An 18,440-nucleotide genomic window follows, 5' to 3' on the forward strand; every position below is an offset into this window, starting at 1 on the left:
GAACCTATAATGCATTAATTGAACAGTAATGGGTAGTTCAGCTTTTGGTCTAAGTTTAACACTTCAGTAACTGGGAAAGGAAGAGCTTACTGGCAGGCAAGTGGAAAACTTGGTGCCCCGTTGCCATAGGCAACTTGAAAAATTGGACCAGGTGACTGGTTCCTGGTTGCTGTAGAAGATAAGAAGCAGATTTCCCTGGCTTTCCATGTTTGCCTCTGTGTGTATGACCTGGGCATTTCCTCTTTTCATCCCCTCTGCAATTACTAACTTAATTTGAAGTGTGTTCTCCCAGGGATTCTCAGAGCAATGTAGTAGAACCTCTTTTTGTGTTACGTCTCCGCTCTGGAATGTATGAAGCAGTGGTAATGATGTGTCAGCATGTGCAAAAGGGGGGAGGTGGTCAGAATGCACCCAAAAGAACAGGATTCTTCTTACTGGCAGAATCAGGTCACATTTTCTCCATCTCCCTCTCTCTCCCCACCTTCCTAATTTAGCTTTTAGAATATCTGGCAGACACCCAACTTTTGCAAACATACTTCACTTCTGCTTACTGAGGTCTAGCGCAGTTATCAACTTAGAATTACAGACATTTGCAATCTGTTTTTTAAATGTGTGCTCTCATTTTTCTTCTTTTTCTCTCCTCCCCCAACGTTTAGTGGGAAGAAATTGGCGAGGTGGATGAGAATTATGCGCCGATCCACACATATCAAGTGTGCAGAGTCATGGAACAGAGTCAGAACAACTGGCTTCTGACAAGCTGGATCTCCAACAAAGGAGCCTCTCGAATCTTCATTGAACTGAAATTCACGCTTAGGGACTGCAACAGCCTTCCTGGAGGACTTGGGACTTGCAAAGAGACTTTTAATATGTATTATTTTGAATCGGATGATGAAGACGGAAGGAACGTAAAAGAAAACCAGTACATCAAGATTGATACCATTGCGGCGGATGAGAGCTTCACAGAGCTAGACCTTGGAGATAGAGTCATGAAGCTGAACACAGAGGTGAGAGATGTTGGGCCTCTTACCAAAAAGGGATTTTACCTTGCTTTCCAAGATGTGGGCGCCTGCATCGCGCTGGTCTCTGTGAGGGTGTACTATAAGAAGTGCCCTGTGGTGGTTCGGAACTTGGCCATCTTCCCCGACACCATCACCGGAGCGGATTCTTCTCAGCTTCTGGAAGTCTTGGGGTCGTGTGTGAACCACTCTGTGACAGACGAACCCCCACGAATGCACTGCAGTGCCGAAGGGGAATGGTTGGTGCCGATTGGGAAATGCATGTGCAAAGCAGGCTACGAAGAGAAGAACAACACTTGTCAGGGTAAGGATATAATGTTGGGAATAGTTTGGCTGGTTGTAGCTGGATGATCAGATTCAAATGCTATTACATATGCAGATCCTTTATGCAATCTCAGAGTGAATACATACATGTCTTATCGTAACGGTGGCAGTGTTTTTATTTCACACATTCACATAGCAGCATAGATGGAACTCTTGCAGTACATCAACACCCTACCTTCTCGGATGCTGTGGGCACTGTGGTCTAAACCACTGAGCCTCTTGGACTTGCCGATCAGAAGGTTGGCGGTTCGATTCCCCGCGACGGAGTGAGCTCCTGTTGCTCTGTCCCAGCTCCTGCCAACCTAGCAGTTCGAAAGCACGCCAGTGCAAGTAGATAAATAGGTACTGCTGTGGTGGGAAGGTAAACGGCATTTCTATATGCTCTGGTTTCCATTACGGTGTTCCATTGTGCCATAAGTGGTTTAGTCCTGCTGCCCACATGACCCGGGAAGCTGTCTGTGGACAAACGCTGGCTCCCTTGGCCTGAAAGTGAGATGAGCACCACAACCCCATAGTCACCTTTGACTGGACTTAACTGTCCAGGGGTCCTTTACCTTTTTAGCTTTGCCTTCTCGGTGAAGGATCTTCATGCACTCAGCCACAAGTTGTCACTTGATAAGGAACTGAGCAATGTGCACGCATGCACGAGTTAGTCCTTAGTTGTCAAACTCTGACTTTTTTGATGCCAGAGTTCACACCGAGCCTCAGAAGAGCTTCAGATGAGTAGGCAAGTGACTCTTAGATGGCTGTAAGCAGATGGCTGTGGCTGCATTTGAGTAGATGACCATGGCTGTGTTAAGCTAGGAACAAATGTAGATTTGCCTGTGGCCACGGACAGAGTCAGCCCTAAGCAAATAATTGGATTGCAAAGGTCCAGACACCTTGGTCTTGTTTTATGGGCTTGTGAGTACAGCTATGTTTGTGGCAGCAGCCCATGGACAGAGTAAATCACAATCTGGACCAAAATTGCACAGAAAGCAGACAAGGGCACCAAAGGATTGTTGTTATCTGTCTCTCGAGTTATGGTCTGCAATTTATGCTTAGTAAGTGGTTGCTTGTCTGCACCGATGAACTCCAGGTGTGTGGAGACAGGTGTGCCTAGGTATAAAGGAAACCCATCCTTTAATGATACAAATGCACTTTGTACAAAAGTCCACTATATTCTTACAAACATTCTTGCAGTCTTCCATGGCTGCCTCTGACCATCCAGTGTTCCATCAGCTGCTGCTAATAATACACTTTTTGCCATTTTGCTTTGACTCATTGTAAATATGGCTTTGGTCTAAGTCTGGCTATATTTGCCGATTGCCCTGGAGGTTGAGTTGCTTATGCTGTATAGATGGTCATCCGTCGTTGCTTTGGTTGCGGTGTAACAATTTTGTTTTTACACTTGAATTATTATTTCTTGTGGGTTGTCCTGGAAATGTGATCGAAGGGCGGTATAAATTACTTGTATTTATAAATGAGCAAATGTTTTTTTTAATGACTAAGAAGCAACAGGATCATTCAGGGAACTTGGTGAGTAGTGTTTTTTAAAATGTGTTAAGGATTTAGACCCAATAATGCAGTGGTCTTAAGTTCCGTGTTGTGTAAGATGCACATAAATTTTCTCGTGCACCCGACATGAACATCTTGCCATGCAAATGGGGATGGCATTGGTGCTTCAAATCGGGTGCACAACTTTATCCAATCTAACAAGGAAATCTGTGAACAGATGTGTGGCATGCATCACTTGCTGAATTGGATTGCAGATTTTAATACATTTTTGCTGTTATTTTTTCTGGACTGTTTATTTATTGATTAAATCAAGGTATGGGTAATTTTATGTGATTGCCAAGTTTCTTGATTTTAGAGAAATGAACCAGAAATGAAAGGACAGCACTGTGTGTGTTATCCGATTCTAAAAGTACTGGGGTATTCTTAATATTTGACTATTCAATGAAAGGAGGGTTGGCTATATTTTACCGCTTGCAAAGCAAATTGGCAGCCGTAGTAGCGCTTTTGACTGATTTAGTCATCCCTGTTTAAGTTTGCAAAATGATAGAGGATACTTTATCAAAATGTTCATGTCCATCAGAAAGCCATAAGGCCAAATAAGAGCTGTGCTGGATCAGACCAGAAATCCATTGTCCAGTAAGACAAGAAGGCAGCCAGATATTTTCAGAAAGCCCATATGCAGGGCATATAGTCAACAGTGTAACCCCCCACCCCATGACACAAACACACAACTGGTGTTCAGATGCACACGGCCAACCCCCACGTAGGTTGATAAGGACAACCTAGGAACTCACAGCAGAATGGGGAGGCTGACATAACTAAGAACGCACATTTTAAATGTTTCCTTGGTTGTCAATGGAACAAGGACTTTGGGGAGGGGGATACTGGAATTACAAGCATTTCAGCGTAGCCAATTTGTTTCATTTGTAGTATAAATGAATAACTGTGTGCCAGATTAAGGATGCAGGGTGTTGTAGATGCCTCTGAAATCTACCTGCTAGTCCATGAATAATTTTAATTACTGAAATATTTTTATCATTTAAAAATATCACTTTTATAATTTGTGTGGTGACCCTGTGCTAAACTGGTCACTTCTTTTGTTTGCTGGAGGGCTCATGATTTCGGAGTAACTGGTCAGAACAGCAGATATGCCTTAGATGTCCTCTCTTGGGCTTTGCGAAGCAATTTGCCTTGCAGTCCCTTGGACCAAAACCCTGCCTAAGGTAGCAGAAGAGGCTTATGTTTGGAAATCATGTTTCTGTAAGGAAACCATAGAAACTCGTATTCCATTGTGCTTTCTGATTCTTGATGTAATAAGGAGTGTATTATTAAAGGATTCTTACTTTCTTATCCTTGAACAATATAATAGATTGTTCTGCAATTGCTGGGAAGAGATGGCAAACTTATGGCATATGATTAGGGGTCAAAAATGTCAAGTTTCATGGCAATCTGCAAAGGGTTATGTTGATGAAATAAATATTTATTAATCAGGCTAAATTCCCAATTTAATAATATTGGACCACAATTCACACTATTTTTGCCAGTACAGTGGTACCTCAGGTTAAGAACTTAATTCGTTCTGGAGGTCCGTTCTTAACCTGAAACTGTTCTTAACCTGAGGTAGCACTTTAGCTAATGGGGCCTCCTGCCGCCGCCGCCGCGCGATTTCTGTTCTCATCCTGAAGCAAAGTTCTTAACCAGAGGTGCTATTTCTGGGTTAGCGGAGTCTGTAACCTGAAGTGTCTGTAACCTGAGGTACCACTGTAAATTTCTGTGTAGAATTGATTTGGGATACCTGGTTTTGATTATTAAAAATATATATATAGAGAGAGGTATATAGAGAGCGCTGTATGGCTCAGACACTGCTTGAAGTGTCACTGAAACTGGCGATTGTTTCTCTAATGGAAGAAATGATTGCCTCAGACAGTTGTGGTCATAACCCCACCTGCGGCTTTCTTCGTTATCATGCTTGATGTTTGGAATGGCTGAATTGGGAGTCCTGGAGCAACTTCATATCCAATTCGGTATATTTTTATTTTTTTAAAAAAATGGAGACAAGGACGAGTACACTTGAGATGAAATTCTGTGTCTCTGAATAGTCCATTCATGTGAGTAACAGAAGGAAGATTGCACCCTAAGGTATAGTGGAAAAACAGGTCAAGTTTAGAGGATAAAAAAAACCCCAGCACGCAACATTAATTGTTCTACTGGGAGGTGATTGCGTAGCATGGAAATAAAACATCGACGGAAAGACTCTGAGCATGGAAAGCGCTGCATTTGGAAACAGCGGAGCCAGAAGGGAACATTTACCGCCACAAATACCATGGGTGCGCTTTTTTCCGATGCAAACCAAAAATGGGCTGAGGCGACAGCGTATTAGTTTCCTATAAATACCATGACCTAAAGTTCCTAATTAACATTAATTAGAAACTTTCCACATCATCTTTGCTGAATTGTTGATTGCGGCGGAGCTGTCTATTATTTGCCTGCATATTTATAATTTGGCAATTCGTCCAAAACATTTTTTTAAAGGTTTTGCTTTGCTTATGCACCAAGTTTTCCTATGGAAACTGTGGCAAACGTACTTATGATGTCACACACTGCTAATTAATTTGACTGCTAATGTTGTGTCCTCTTGCCACTCCCCTGGATGCCTGTTAAGTGAGGTGGAAAAGCTTTACAAAGTTGCGTCTTGTCTCTTGGGCTACAAAGCGTGTTCTCCTTCACGTGTTGCAGTGGGGTCTGACAGGTCACCCCTCTGTTGCTGGGCGAGTTAGTATGGATGACCATCCTCAGTGATTGGGCGGATGGGTTACTGGGCAAATTTTGGTGTTGCCATTTAGGGGGACGGACCAAAGTTTATAAAATCAAGTCACGCAGCACTGACTGGGCTCTTTTGCTGCATGCATCGGATTGCCCGCCCACCCTCTCTAATTTTACAGCTGTTGCATTTGACCTTGCTATGCCTGTCATGGGGTCGCCTGCTTTTGGGGTAGTTGCCTGGTAGGAATTTTGCCATTTGGCTGATTGGCTGGTGCCATTTGGTTTTTGCCTACTGCGTAGCAAATTGTCACAACTTGTAAGGTTGCGGTTAGGCATTGGTTAAAAAATTGGTTGGTGGTGGGGGTAAGGATTGACGGTGCCTGCCCCTCCAATGCTGCTGCGGAAAGGGAATTCTGTTAAAGGAATCCAGGGGCTTGCCATTCTTTTGTCCCTACCCCTGAATGTGGGGAGAGGAGCATGTGGGGAGAGGTGAGGGTCTGGTGCCCGGCTCCATGCTCTCCCCAATATTGTTTTCCCTTACTGGTTTTCGCTGGAATCCGGAAGTCCGTTCTGCCCCTGGGCAAGGACAGATAGTTGGAACCAATGCCTAAGCAACCACTCACATTTATGTATTTTAATAAAGTTGTGGCCAAAATTATGCCAAAAACCTTAAACAAAAATTATGTGTGAATTGTGAATTATTTAGGGGTGGCTTGTGGGACCTTGACACACAAGTGGCTATTGCAAATATTCTTGGACTAGTAGCTTTTTAATGATTTGTTGGCAATTCTGGTTTTAGTTCCCTGGTGATCCTCAAGGCTCCTGTCAGTGCTTAGGTTAGCTGTTGAGCTGCTTTGAGTGGAAGGAAACATCCCCAAGTTGCTTCCTGGCATATCCAACCCTTGCATTTCACCTCCTCATGTTTCCTCACCTACCCCCTTTGTGCAACCCAAAATTGAACAAGGGCATGTAGATCCTGGAGTATACAGGCAGGCTGTCTTAGCACAGCCTCTCTGCCTTTTGGGGGAATGCAAATGAGCAGGAAAATTTGAGGCAATAGCCTCATTTGGTGTGTGTGCGCGCGTGTGCGTTTGTGTATTTGTGTTTTTCCATTTTGTTATTTGCTCCTGACTATCCTGTGGGATGCGGGTGGCGCTATGGTCTAAACCACAGAGCCTAGGGCTTGCCAATCGGAAGGTTGGCAGTTCGAATCCCCGCGACGGGGTGAGCTCCCGTTGTTAAGTCCCAACTCCTGCCCACCTAGCAGTTCGAAAGCATGTCAAACTGCAAGTAGATAAATAGGTACCGCTCCAGGTGGAAAGGTAAACAGCGTAAACAGCCAGAAGCGGCTTAGTCATACTGGCCACATGACCTGAAAGCTGTCTGCGGACAAACGCCAGCTCCCTCGGCCAGTAAAGCGAGATGAGCGCCGCAACCCCAGAGTCGTTCGCGACTGGACTTAACTGTCAGGAGTCCTTTACCTTTACCTTTATTCTGTGGGACTGACAAGTCTTTCTGGAAGAAAGAGATTGGTGGAGCTTTGTTCTTACCAATGAGGGAAACCTGCGTGGGGTAGAGCTGGAAAGTAAGTGGGGGCTTGCATTGCCATATCAAGTATGCAAACTTCCTTGCACATAAATAACAAAATGTCCAGTAGAAAACTTCTTGGATAGCCAGCACCCTAGGACTGTACACATTTTTTATTTTTTTGTATGGAGGAAAATTCAGTAGTGCAAAGTCTTACCTGCAGTGAGGAATGGTAAAGCCAAGAAACAGATTTGCCAACTTAGTAAGTAGATTTGCCCCTCCGCCAGCCTGATTTTGTTACACTCAATAATGTAAAAAAGCAGTTTTCTTCAGCAAAATTTGCTTTCCATTCTCTAGTTTGTAAATATTTCGGCTTCTGGTGTTGATAATTATGCATCTCTTTTGCCTAATGCTTCTCCTTATAGCAGCATTAACGGTAATTAATGTTCTCCTGACGTTTTGCTCATAAGCAATATTTCTTTATGTATTTTATGTTTGCATTTCTAGTTTAATTTATTATGCACAAAAGATCTTTTTATGTGCACATTGTCTGTGGAGGATTTTTTTTAAAAAAAAACTATTTAAGTCATATTTCCAGTACTTTAGCCCCAATTGTTTCACATCCACCAAAGCTATCCTTAGTGAAGATTTTGATATTGATTCATGAGAGCAATGCTGTCTTGCTCTCCAAACAAGGCTGGGGCTTTTATGACTTTTGAATGTGTCAAAAACCCACAGTGCCACCCGTGTCCCTAGCAAGGTCATAATGGACCCTAAATATAGGGAGGGTGAGAGAGTGATCCGATGCACGAGGTGAAAAGAGGAAGCTCAGAGCAATGTGCAGCGGTAGATATGGGTCCCTCGGTTGATGCATGAACAATCCCAATGGCCAGAATTGCCCCAGCAACCAAGGGACCACCAATCAGGTTGTTGAGGCGATTCTATCGCTCCCAACCACACAAGCAGTGAGGTCAGTTTTGATGAAATCACCGTAACACGTGCTCTCTGTGAGGAGGACACGGTTTGTGATGCAACACTGCAAGAAGCCTTCTGCACTGCCAGCAGGTAGTGGTACATCTCTAGATAAGAGCAGAGATGTTTTTCTCTGTGGGCTACTACTGTGTGCGCTTGACTTTGTAAGTCTGAACTGCATGGATAAGTTGCACGGAGAATAGTAGAGCCACGAGATGGGAGCTCATTATAGGCTGAAATGTAGCAAAACAAACTTCTGCTTTTCTGGGGATACTGTAGGTCTATACAGTCCTCTCATCTCTTTACACTTTCTTCTCACTTCCCCTTTCGGACAAGACCTTCCCTGTCTTTTAGCTCACGACTGGACTGCATTATTTCCCCCCCTTCCACGCTCGTTTTTGCAGTGCTCTCCCCCTCAGTCCCCCTTCATTATTTTCTGACTCTCACTGATCGAGCATGATTTCATATGTCAAAACTCGTGTGTTAAACTGGGTTTGATTGTCTTACATACTTGCTCAGAAAGAGGCCAGTCAGATTTCCGAGCATACTGCTGCCCATACGAATGAAGCATTGCGGCATTTGCCACTTGTTCTCGCCTGGTGACAGCCCAGGCTTCCTCTGACAGAGCTGGTGGCAAGGAAATTGGACGTGGTTAATGGCCAGTGATCCATACTGGGTCATTTCAGGGCATTTTTGTAGGTGCTCTTAATGCTTCAGAGGAATAAAATCCAGATTTAACTGAATCTACTTGCAAGTAGGGACGAGGGTGGCGCTGTGGGTTAAACCACAGAGCCTAGGACTTGCCGATCAGAAGGTTGGCAGTTCGAACTCCCGCAACAGGGTGAGCTCCCATTGCTCGGTCCCTGCTCCTGCCAACCTAGCAGTTCAAAAGCATGTCAAAGTGCAAGTAGATAAATAGGTACCGCTCCGGCAGGAAGGTAAACGGCGTTTCCGTGCGCTGCTCTCGTTCGCCAGACGCGGCTTAGTCATGCTGGCCACATGACCCGGAAGCTGTACTCCGGCTCCTTCAGCCAATAAAGCGAGATGAGCGCCGCAACCCCAGAGTCGGCCACAACTGGACCTAATGGTCAGGGGTCCCTTTACCTTTACCTTTACTTGCAAGTAAGACCCACAGCAGAAATCAGCAATAAAGCCTTTTCTTTTGTTTCCTGGCATATTGCAAGTGTTGTCTTACAAGTATAAATGCTTGCCCAAACAAACAAACAAACAAACAAACAAAAACAAACCCCTTGCACAAACCCCTTGCACATAGAAAGTTAGCATGATTGAGGGAAAGGTCCAGCCTTTCCTTTTCTCCAGAATGTATTTCCCCCCTTATTTGCATGAAGGTTTCTCGTGGAGAAACATAGAATTCCTGCCAGCAGCCTGAAGTGGTACAGTCCATTGTTACAAGTCTGCTGCTTGTATCAGTTGAGGTTCCAGAGGGGTTAGCTGTGCTTGTCATTGCAGCAAAAAGAGTCCTGTGGACCAACAGATTTATTGTGGCTCAAGCTTTTGCAGACAGGAATCCACTTCATCAGATTCAAGCTCACTTTAGTCCATGAAGCTTATGCCATAATAAACTTGCTAATGTTTAAAGTCCCACAAGACTCTTTATTGGTTCCTAAGTGAGGATATTTAATGCTGCAACAATGTTTGCTCATTCAAGTGCTAAGGAGTGCAGACGAATTCACCGTGCAAGGCTTTTTCCTCAAAGGGAGACAAGCTGCAGTCCCCGCGAGGCCTCATTTGTAGGGGTACCCACAATCATAGCATCTTAAATTTAAATTTGCTTTATTTACTGCATTTTATTTATTCTCCTTTTCACACAACTGTTATCTCTCAAAGTGGTTCCTGTTAATACTAGTAATGAGCAAAAACTGCTTTGCAGGGTGGTTTTGTGTTGTGAGATGTGTGGGCAGAAAATAATGAGATCCGTCTGACATATGTGTGGGTTAATTAACAAAAGAACCAGCTGGACGCCTGGGTTCAAAATGCTGGGCTTTGCATACTCTCCAGCAGGAGAGAGCCCCCAGCAAAGTTTAAAAACAGTCACAAAGTTAAGCAGCCGTATAGTATGGGAATATAGGCTGTCAGACCCCTTTTCATATCCTGTTTGGTCTGCTTACAGCGCTTGCCCTCTCTCCCCCTCTGGCAGTGAGCAGTCCACACACTGTTAAGTAAGCTTAAAATGCTTTACTTACAAATCCAAAGGTCTGATTCATGCGTTATTCCATGCAGCAGCGTGGAGAACACCTTTAGAATACCCTTGGGTACAAAATACAGAAAGTTAGCTTCAAGCATGCATTCTGAGCTTGGAGCAAGCTCAGACATGTCTTTCCTGGTTTATCACATGGTGTGAAGAAAGTGAGAGAAAGGAGGAGAAGCTTCATTTCCTATGACCTAACTGGGTCTAGGTAAACATAATGGTGGTGGAAATAGCACTACAACCTACTTGAGAATCTTGACTTACCTGTTGAAGTCTAATGCTATAGGGCAATTTTCAGATTCCCCCTCTCCAGCCCTGCAAGATTGGCTATTTATATTCTCTGCAGTGTTTGATATGGGGGAAATGGCTAACAACAACAACAAATTATTTATATGCCACCCATCTGACTGGTTTGCCCCAGCCACTCTGGGTGGCTTTCAACAAATTACCGTATTTTTCGCACCATAGAACGCACCGGACAATAGGACGCACCTTGTTTTAGAGGGGGGAGAACAAGAAAAAAAAATTCTCCCCCTCTCTGCCCAGCACCCCTTCAGCGAAGCGGCAGGAGGCGCTGCACAGAGAGGGAGAGAATTTTCCCCCTCTTGTTTTCCCCCTCTAAAACAAGGTGCCGTTTAAGGTGCGTTCAGTCGCCTTCAGGCGGCTACCTTGGAAGCCTGGAGAGCGAGAGGGGTCGGTGCGCACCAACCCCTCTCGCTCTCCAGGCTTCAGGTTCCTTTCGACCTGCTCTTTGGGGCTGGCGGGGGGAAGCCCACCACCAGCCCCAAAGAGCAGGTGAGGGAGCAGCGGAAAGGCGCAGTGGAGAGGCTCCTTCCATAGCCGTGCGTCACCTCTCCAGCCGGGAGAGGGTCGCGGGGCTATGGCGTCTTCGCTCCATAGGACGCACACACATTTCCCCTTCATTTTTGAAGGGGAAAAAGTGCGTCCTATAGAGCGAAAAATATGGTAAACACATCAAGCACAGTCAAACATCAAACCTTAAACACTTCCCTACATAGAGCTGTCTTCAGATAACTTCTGAAAGTCAGATAGCTTTTTAAAAAATAAAATAACCCTATTTTTATTCATATTAAAGCCTGCTTATGTGACAAATTTAGGGAGTAATCGAATCAACAGGATTTTCATCCTTGGCTTTCGTGAAACCGTTGCTGGAGTGTGTTCAGATAAGCCAGGTTGCTTCAGAAAATATTGTTTTTGCAAGGTTAATTGAGACCACAGGCAAAATGTGTCGCTTACCGCAGCAATTAATCTTGGATTCTTCTAGGCTTTAATCTGACACACACAGTTTTCACCCCCTGTAACAGACCTTTGATACATTTAATTCTGCTGAGCAATATTGATTACGCTGCTGTGCCATGTATGCATCCCAAAATTTCACAGGACTTTCTTGGTTTTCTCTTACTGGTGATTATTACCTAAAAGCTCAACCACAATGTGGCCACATCTGGATGATCAAATGTACGAGTTGCATGCAGCCACACCAGGTTCTTAGCTCCTGCTTGCCTCTCTTGGGTGAGCAGGGAAACCAGCCAGGAAGTTGCAGATAGCCACAGTTTCTTGTTGCATCTGAGTCACAACACTGGCGAATGACTTCCAAACAACCAGGGTCGTCTTAACTATAGGCGCTAGGGGTGCAGGGCACCCGGGCACCGGGCTCTCAGGGGCACCAGGCTGAGAGTCCGGGGCCTGAGAGTTGAGTCCAGGGAAGAGGCCGCCCATCAGTCGGATCGCCGCAACGGGCTCTTCTGCTGCGGGTGGCTCTCCACGCCAACCCCCTGCCCTCCTGCCCAGCATTTGTTGGCAGAGTCATCAGCAAAGTCTTAAGGTGCCGTGGCACCAAAGCGAGCAGGCGCACTGGGTCCCCGGACGGGCTTTTATGACCTGGCTGCAGAGGATTGCCACTTGGGTGTCCGGCAGCCACCAGCCTTAACTTTCCTCCTTCCCTTTCTCTGCCTCCCAAATCGTAGGTGCCTTGCTGGAGACAGAGGATAACATGTGAGCAGGGAGGGCAACACAGGCGACAAAGAAATTGGCTTGGCGGAGTCCCTGGCCATTTGATTTGATTTGTAACCCCCTCCCTGATTTGTAACCTGCAGCTCCGTCCAGAAGGCGGGTGGGGACGGGACGCTGGGCGGATTTTTGCACCCCGGCACTGCATATGCTTAAGACAGCCCTGCAAACAAAGGATTAAAATTAGTCGTTGTGCTCATGCAGTGATAGGACATGTGATCACTTTCCCTGGGATCACCCGTAGGAGGATTATTGGGAAGAAGACGATCTAGTAATTACATGGGGGCAGTGGCATGGAAGCAGTAGTGCTCGGCTGGGGAAACAATGGTGCTTAATTGGCATTTCCTCAAGTGTTGATTATAGGTGGAGGAGTAAGCAAATTGTATCTAAAGTATAATTATGCAAATGAGCTGGAATGGTTAGCCTGTCGATGCATTTAGTCGCTTAGAGTCGGCCTGATTCATGCGCCGTTTTGTTCTACCCTTTTAAGCTATTAAGAGAAATGAATGCCTAATAAGTTTTTTATGGGAGGGAGGAGCAGGAAGCCCACTGTAATATCTGGATTTCAAATGTTTTTCTCTACCTGAAGGTGTGTGTGTGGGGGGGAACTCTTCACCTGCTTCGAGCTGTCCAGCTCTGGGACATTCCTTCGCAGGTGTAGATTTGCAGCGAGTATTGCACCACTCCCACGCAAAATACCATATTTTTCAGTGTATAAGACTAGGTTCCCCCCCAAAAAATAATGTCAAAAATTAGGGGGCGTCTTATACATGGGGGCATCTCCCCCCATTTTCTTAAACCTGAGTCCCCCAAAATAGGGGGCGTCTTATACATGGGGGCGTCTTATACATGGCAAAATACGGTATGTACATGGAGATGTCTTTCAGTATGCAAAAGGAGTTCGTCTTTCAAGGCCATGGTCCCAGAGAAGATGTGGATCCACATTGAGTCAGACCACTGGCCTATCAAGATCAGTTTGCTCTACATTAAAGGTAAAAAGGTAAAGGTACCCCTGCCCGTACGGGCCAGTCGTGTCTGACTCTAGGGTTGTGCGCCCATCTCACTTAAGAGGCCGGGGGCCAGCGCTGTCCGCAGACACTTCCGGGTCACGTGGCCAGTGTGACAAAGCTGCTCTGGCGAGCCGGCACCAGCGCAGCACACGGAAACACCGTTTACCTTCCCGCTATAAAGCAGTACCTATTTATCTACTTCCACTTAGAGGTGCTTTCGAACTGCTAGGTGGGCAGGAGCTGGGACCGAAAGACGGGAGCTCACCCCGCTGCGGGGATTCGAACCGCCGACCATACGATCGGCAAGTCCTAGGCACTGAGGTTTTACCCACAGCGCCACCTGCTCTACATTGTGTTGCTCTACATTGGGGTAGCCCATATCATGCCAGCCATGCATGGTTGGAGTTCAACTGCCATCAGCCCTTGGTTATATGTGAGGCCAAGAACATTTGGAACCACCACATTGACTACCTTTGGTCTGTTCTGACAGCAGCTCTCCAGGGTTTTAGACAGGAATCTTCTACTAGCCTTACCTGGAGATTCCAGTGTTTGAACCAGGGACTTTTTGGAGGGGTGGGGTGCTTTGTGGGTTGTTTTTTTGTTTTTGTTTTTGCATTCAAGGTACATGCTATGCTCCTGAGCCATTGCCCTGTCCCAAATCTTGCTATGTGGAGTTCTGGGTTCATTCAGAACTCCTTGTTGTTGTTGTTTAGTTGTGTCCGACTCTTCGTGACCCCATGGACCAGAGCACGCCAGGCACTTCTGTCCTCCACTGCCTCCCGCAGAACTCCTTAGCTGAGTCCTTTAATGACTTCTGGTGGCTTGAGGAATTGCCATTTTTCAGGCACACTCTCTGGGCCCCAGCATGTTTTCTCTCATAAATGGCTGGGTTCTTCCACCATGAGGGGCCTCTTTGTAATCAGTAACCCATGACTTTCAAAAATAAAGTAAGAACTGAATCTCCCCCCCCCCCCGGAAGAAGAGAAGGTGCTTTGACATTACAGAATTAGGACTGTACTTGGAAAAGCCCAAATTATGGGATGTGACCCTATAGTATGGGAAATCCTATAGTCTCTGAAACCTCAGTGCCTGTGTTCAGTTATGTTTTCAGGGACTGGTGGGGTCGGTGGGTAGTGTTTTCTGAAAATTGGTAGATGTTGGAGCCTTCAAATTGAAATCTATGTTTTGAGTTCTTGTTAACTTATTGAGAGGTGCCTGCATTGGAGACCTTGACTCTGAAAGTTACAAAATTATGCAAAATTAACCACCTTCTGTTAGACAGCAAATAAGTATTATTATTTTAATTCTTAAAAATGTAGAGTTTACTTCTTCAATGTCATCCTATCAAGGGCCTTTAGTGTTTGTGTTGAGAACTCAAGAGAATAACATGCTGACGGTATTTTAGTGATTTTAATTATGATCTGGTAACGAGCATTTCTGAACTCCATCTGGACTTTTCAAATGTACAAATTGTATTAATCTGGTGGAATAAGATTTTATCTGCATTAATGGCTCATTTGAAAGTCTTCGAAACCCCTTATGGATACTTAATCATGTTATATCTCTGTTGTTCACATTGTTTCTACAAAATGGCCCCTGAGAGGAAGAAATGCTTCTGTTCCAGGCAGTGCCATTATTGGGGTGCTGATGTTACACCAGCTTCAGATGATTCCCTTAGTGCTGCCTTTTAGCCTATTAACTATTAGTTGCTCGGGATCTATATATGCAAACAGCCTTACCTGGACATGCCAGGGTCTGCAGCTGGAATGTTCTGTAGGCAGGTGCTGAACCATTGAACGGTGGCTCTTCCCCTGAAAGCACCTCACTGGATGGATCTACCAGATATGGGAAGGGTAGGATGCCAAAAAGGTTAAGCAGAGTTAAGATCTGGCATGGCATCACAGTTGAAAAGATGCCATGTACAGCAGGTTAAGTCTGCCTTAAAATGCACATCTATCCAAAACAGGCATCCTATTAGAAGTAAGGTAAAGGGACCCCTGACCATTAGGTCCAGTCGTGACCGACTCTGGGGTTGCGGCACTCATCTCGCTTTATTGGCCGAGGGAGCCGGCGTACAGCTTCCGGGTCATGTGGCCAGCATGACTAAGCCGCTTCTGGCGAACCAGAGCAGCACACGGAAACGCCGTTTACCTTCCTGCCGGAGCGGTACCTATTTATCTGCTTGTACTTTGACGTGCTTTTGAACTGCTAGGTTGGCAGGAGCAGGGACCGAGCAACGGGAGCTCACCCCGTTGCGAAGATTCGAACCGCCGACCTTCTGATCGGCAAGTCCTAGGCTCAGTGGTTTAACCCACAGCACCACCCGCGTCCCCCTATTGGAAGTAGTAGCTCTTAATTCATGCTCTGTATTTATCCTGCAGCAGTACTTGTCTTTTGATTGATGCAAACACCAAGAACCTAGTCTTGCAAAGATAAGAGGTTGAAAATGAAATCAAAATGTTCATTGCCTTGTTGCTCAAGAGAGAGTGTGTGGGCTCTTTCTCCTTCCTCTGATCTGGAACTCAAGCAGAGACTGTTTGAAATGCAAGTTTCAGCTCAGAGCCGAAATAGTACCTCTCTCCTTTGGTGCCAAAGAAGCTTTCTGGCACTTTGGCACTGAATGGATTTCTAATGCAGTCACACACAGCAGTATTTTGTCCATGGGGTTTTCTTGGCAGGGATACTGGAGTGGCTTGCCGGTTCCTCCTCCAGGTGGATCACGTTTGGTCAAAACTCTCCACTATGACCTGTCCATCTTGGGTGGCCCTGCACGGCATAGCTCATAGCTTCTCTGAGTTATTCAAGCCCCTTCGCCACAGCAAGGCAGTGATACGGCAGTATTGATAACTGTAAAATATTTCTGAAAGTTACTTTTTTCAGAGTTAGGAAATTTCTCTGTGTACATTGTTTCCACGCAGCACTGAGTTCTAGTTCATTGCTCTCAATAAAAGATTTATTTTTGGAAAACACCCGAATATCCACAATCTGTTTTCACTTACAATCCTATTTGCCCCCCTGAGGAATGGATTTACTCTGTCACACAAAGAATATAGGAATTAGTCACCTTCAGAGTTTCTCCATGTCATGATCAATGAATAAGTGGGCAACCGTAGAGTTTCCGTCCACCAGAAATTTATGTAATTCATCCTGAAATTCATAACGCGTGACAAGACTTTACCTATGGGCAGGCACCTTGACTTGCAACAGAAGAGTACAGTGGTACCTCAGGTTACATACGCTTCAGGTTACATACGCTTCAGGTTACAGACTCTGCTAACCCAGAAATAGTGCTTCAGGTTAAGAACTTAGCTTCATGATAAGAACAGAAATCGTGCTTCAGCAGCGTGGCGGCAGCAGGAGGCCCCATTAGCTGTGGTGCTTCAGGCCCCATTAGCTGAAGTGGTGCTTCAGGTTAAGAACAGTTTCAGGTTAAGAACGGACCTCTGGAACGAATTAAGTACTTAACCCAAGGTACCACTGTAATGTGGTATATTCAGCATCCATTGCTATATAAAATTCAGGACTTGGGCTACAGGCAACTCCCTATTTGTGTGTTTGGCAAGCGTGTAACCACCAGCGTGCACACAGTTTTCTCCCCACCCCCTTTTTAAAATTTTTGCTTTATTAGTTCCAACATAAAAGACCAAACAGTCAAACAAAAAACAAAAACAAAAAACCTTTAAAACAGGGTGTCCAACCTTTTTTCAAAGAGGGCCAGATTTGATGAAGTGAACATGCATGAGGGCTGACCAAAGGGCTGACCAAATTTGTTGACTTTTTTTTAGGATAGAAGTTGTTGAGTTTTTTGGGGATTTTACCCCGGGAAATAGAATGCCACAGGGGCCGGATTAAACCAACCGGTGGGCCGGATTAGGCCCCCCAAAATGGACTTTGGACATGCCTGCTCTAGAACAATACATCTGAATATAATAGTTTCCTAATATAGATCTTCTATAATGACTTCCCATCACCCCATTGTGATACCTTGTTACTTTTTAGATTGTCGCGCTTATATCTCTCAATACTAATACATATTTATTCTCTTAAGTTTCTATAGTTTCCAAATTTTCTACAGAGGTTACTCCTGGCCTGCCAAAGAGTGCAGATTATTGCAGTGCTCACTGAGATACTTTCCTTACAGGTCCTATTCCCTTATAAATGTTTGTTCAGTCCGGTCTCTTAGTCTTTCCGTCATTTTAGCCATTTCTGCAAATTCTAACAGTTTGGATTGCCACTCCAATTTCGTCCTTCCCACATCTCCTTTCCAGTTTCTAGCTATTAGAATTCTTGCTGCCACGGTGGCATAAAGAAATATTTTCCTCATCTTTTTTGGTATATCAGTATCTATGATGCCTAAAAGGAAGGCTTCAGGGTGTTTTTTGCAAAGGTAATCTTGAAAAGTGTGCACACAGTTTTCGGCCTTGGAAGGGTGCGGCACAGGGCGGGTTTGTGCACATCCCGGGTTCATAGCTGTCAAGTGTCCCTTATTTGGCGGGACAGTCCCTTATCCCAGCGCCATGTCCTGCTGCTGTCCTTTGGCTGCTGGCTGGGCTTTCTGCCTTTGACTTGGAAGGGCTCAGAAGTTGAACATACCTGTGTCTGGAAAATCCCTTATTTTGGCTGCTGATCCCTTATTTTCGAGGCTGCTGGTCCCTTATTTTCAAATCTGTAAGTTGACTGCCATGCCTGGGTTCCTCTAAATGCAACCCTCACATAAACTGAGAGTTGCCTATGTCCCGCTTGACAACTGCAGTTTATTTTCAGAGATGAAACCAGGAAAGAGAGACCTACCTTTACCTGTGATACTGCAAAGTACTACAGTGGTATCTTGGATTAAGAACTTAATTCATTCTGGAGGTCTGTTCTTAACCTGAAACTGTTCTTAATTGAAGCACCACTTTAGCTAATGAGGCCTCCCGCTGCCACTGCATGATTTCTGTTCTCATCCTGAAGCAAAGTTCTTAACCCGAGGTACTATTTCTGGGTTAGCGGTGTCTGTAACCTGAAGCGTCTGTAACCCGAGGTACCACTGTAATTCCTTCTGCAAATTAATCCTACTAGCAGGAAAGTCTCTCAAAACTGGGTGAGTCT

General features: G+C 45.2%; 1 protein-coding gene across 10 annotated transcripts in view; it reads left to right on the top strand.

Moving 5' to 3' along the window:
• EPHA5 (EPH receptor A5) overlaps positions 1–18,440 on the top strand; it is a 232,952-nt gene that overhangs the window by 53,909 nt on the left and 160,603 nt on the right. For all 10 annotated transcript variants that reach the window (XM_053363669.1, XM_053363670.1, XM_053363671.1 and 7 more), the window contains exon 3: positions 657–1,320. In XM_053363669.1, the coding sequence (XP_053219644.1) occupies positions 657–1,320 (664 nt within the window). The remainder of the gene's footprint in view (positions 1–656; positions 1,321–18,440) is intronic.

The sequence above is a fragment of the Podarcis raffonei genome, chromosome 13 (genome assembly GCF_027172205.1).
Source record: "Podarcis raffonei isolate rPodRaf1 chromosome 13, rPodRaf1.pri, whole genome shotgun sequence".
Classification (NCBI taxonomy): Eukaryota; Metazoa; Chordata; class Lepidosauria; order Squamata; family Lacertidae; genus Podarcis; species Podarcis raffonei.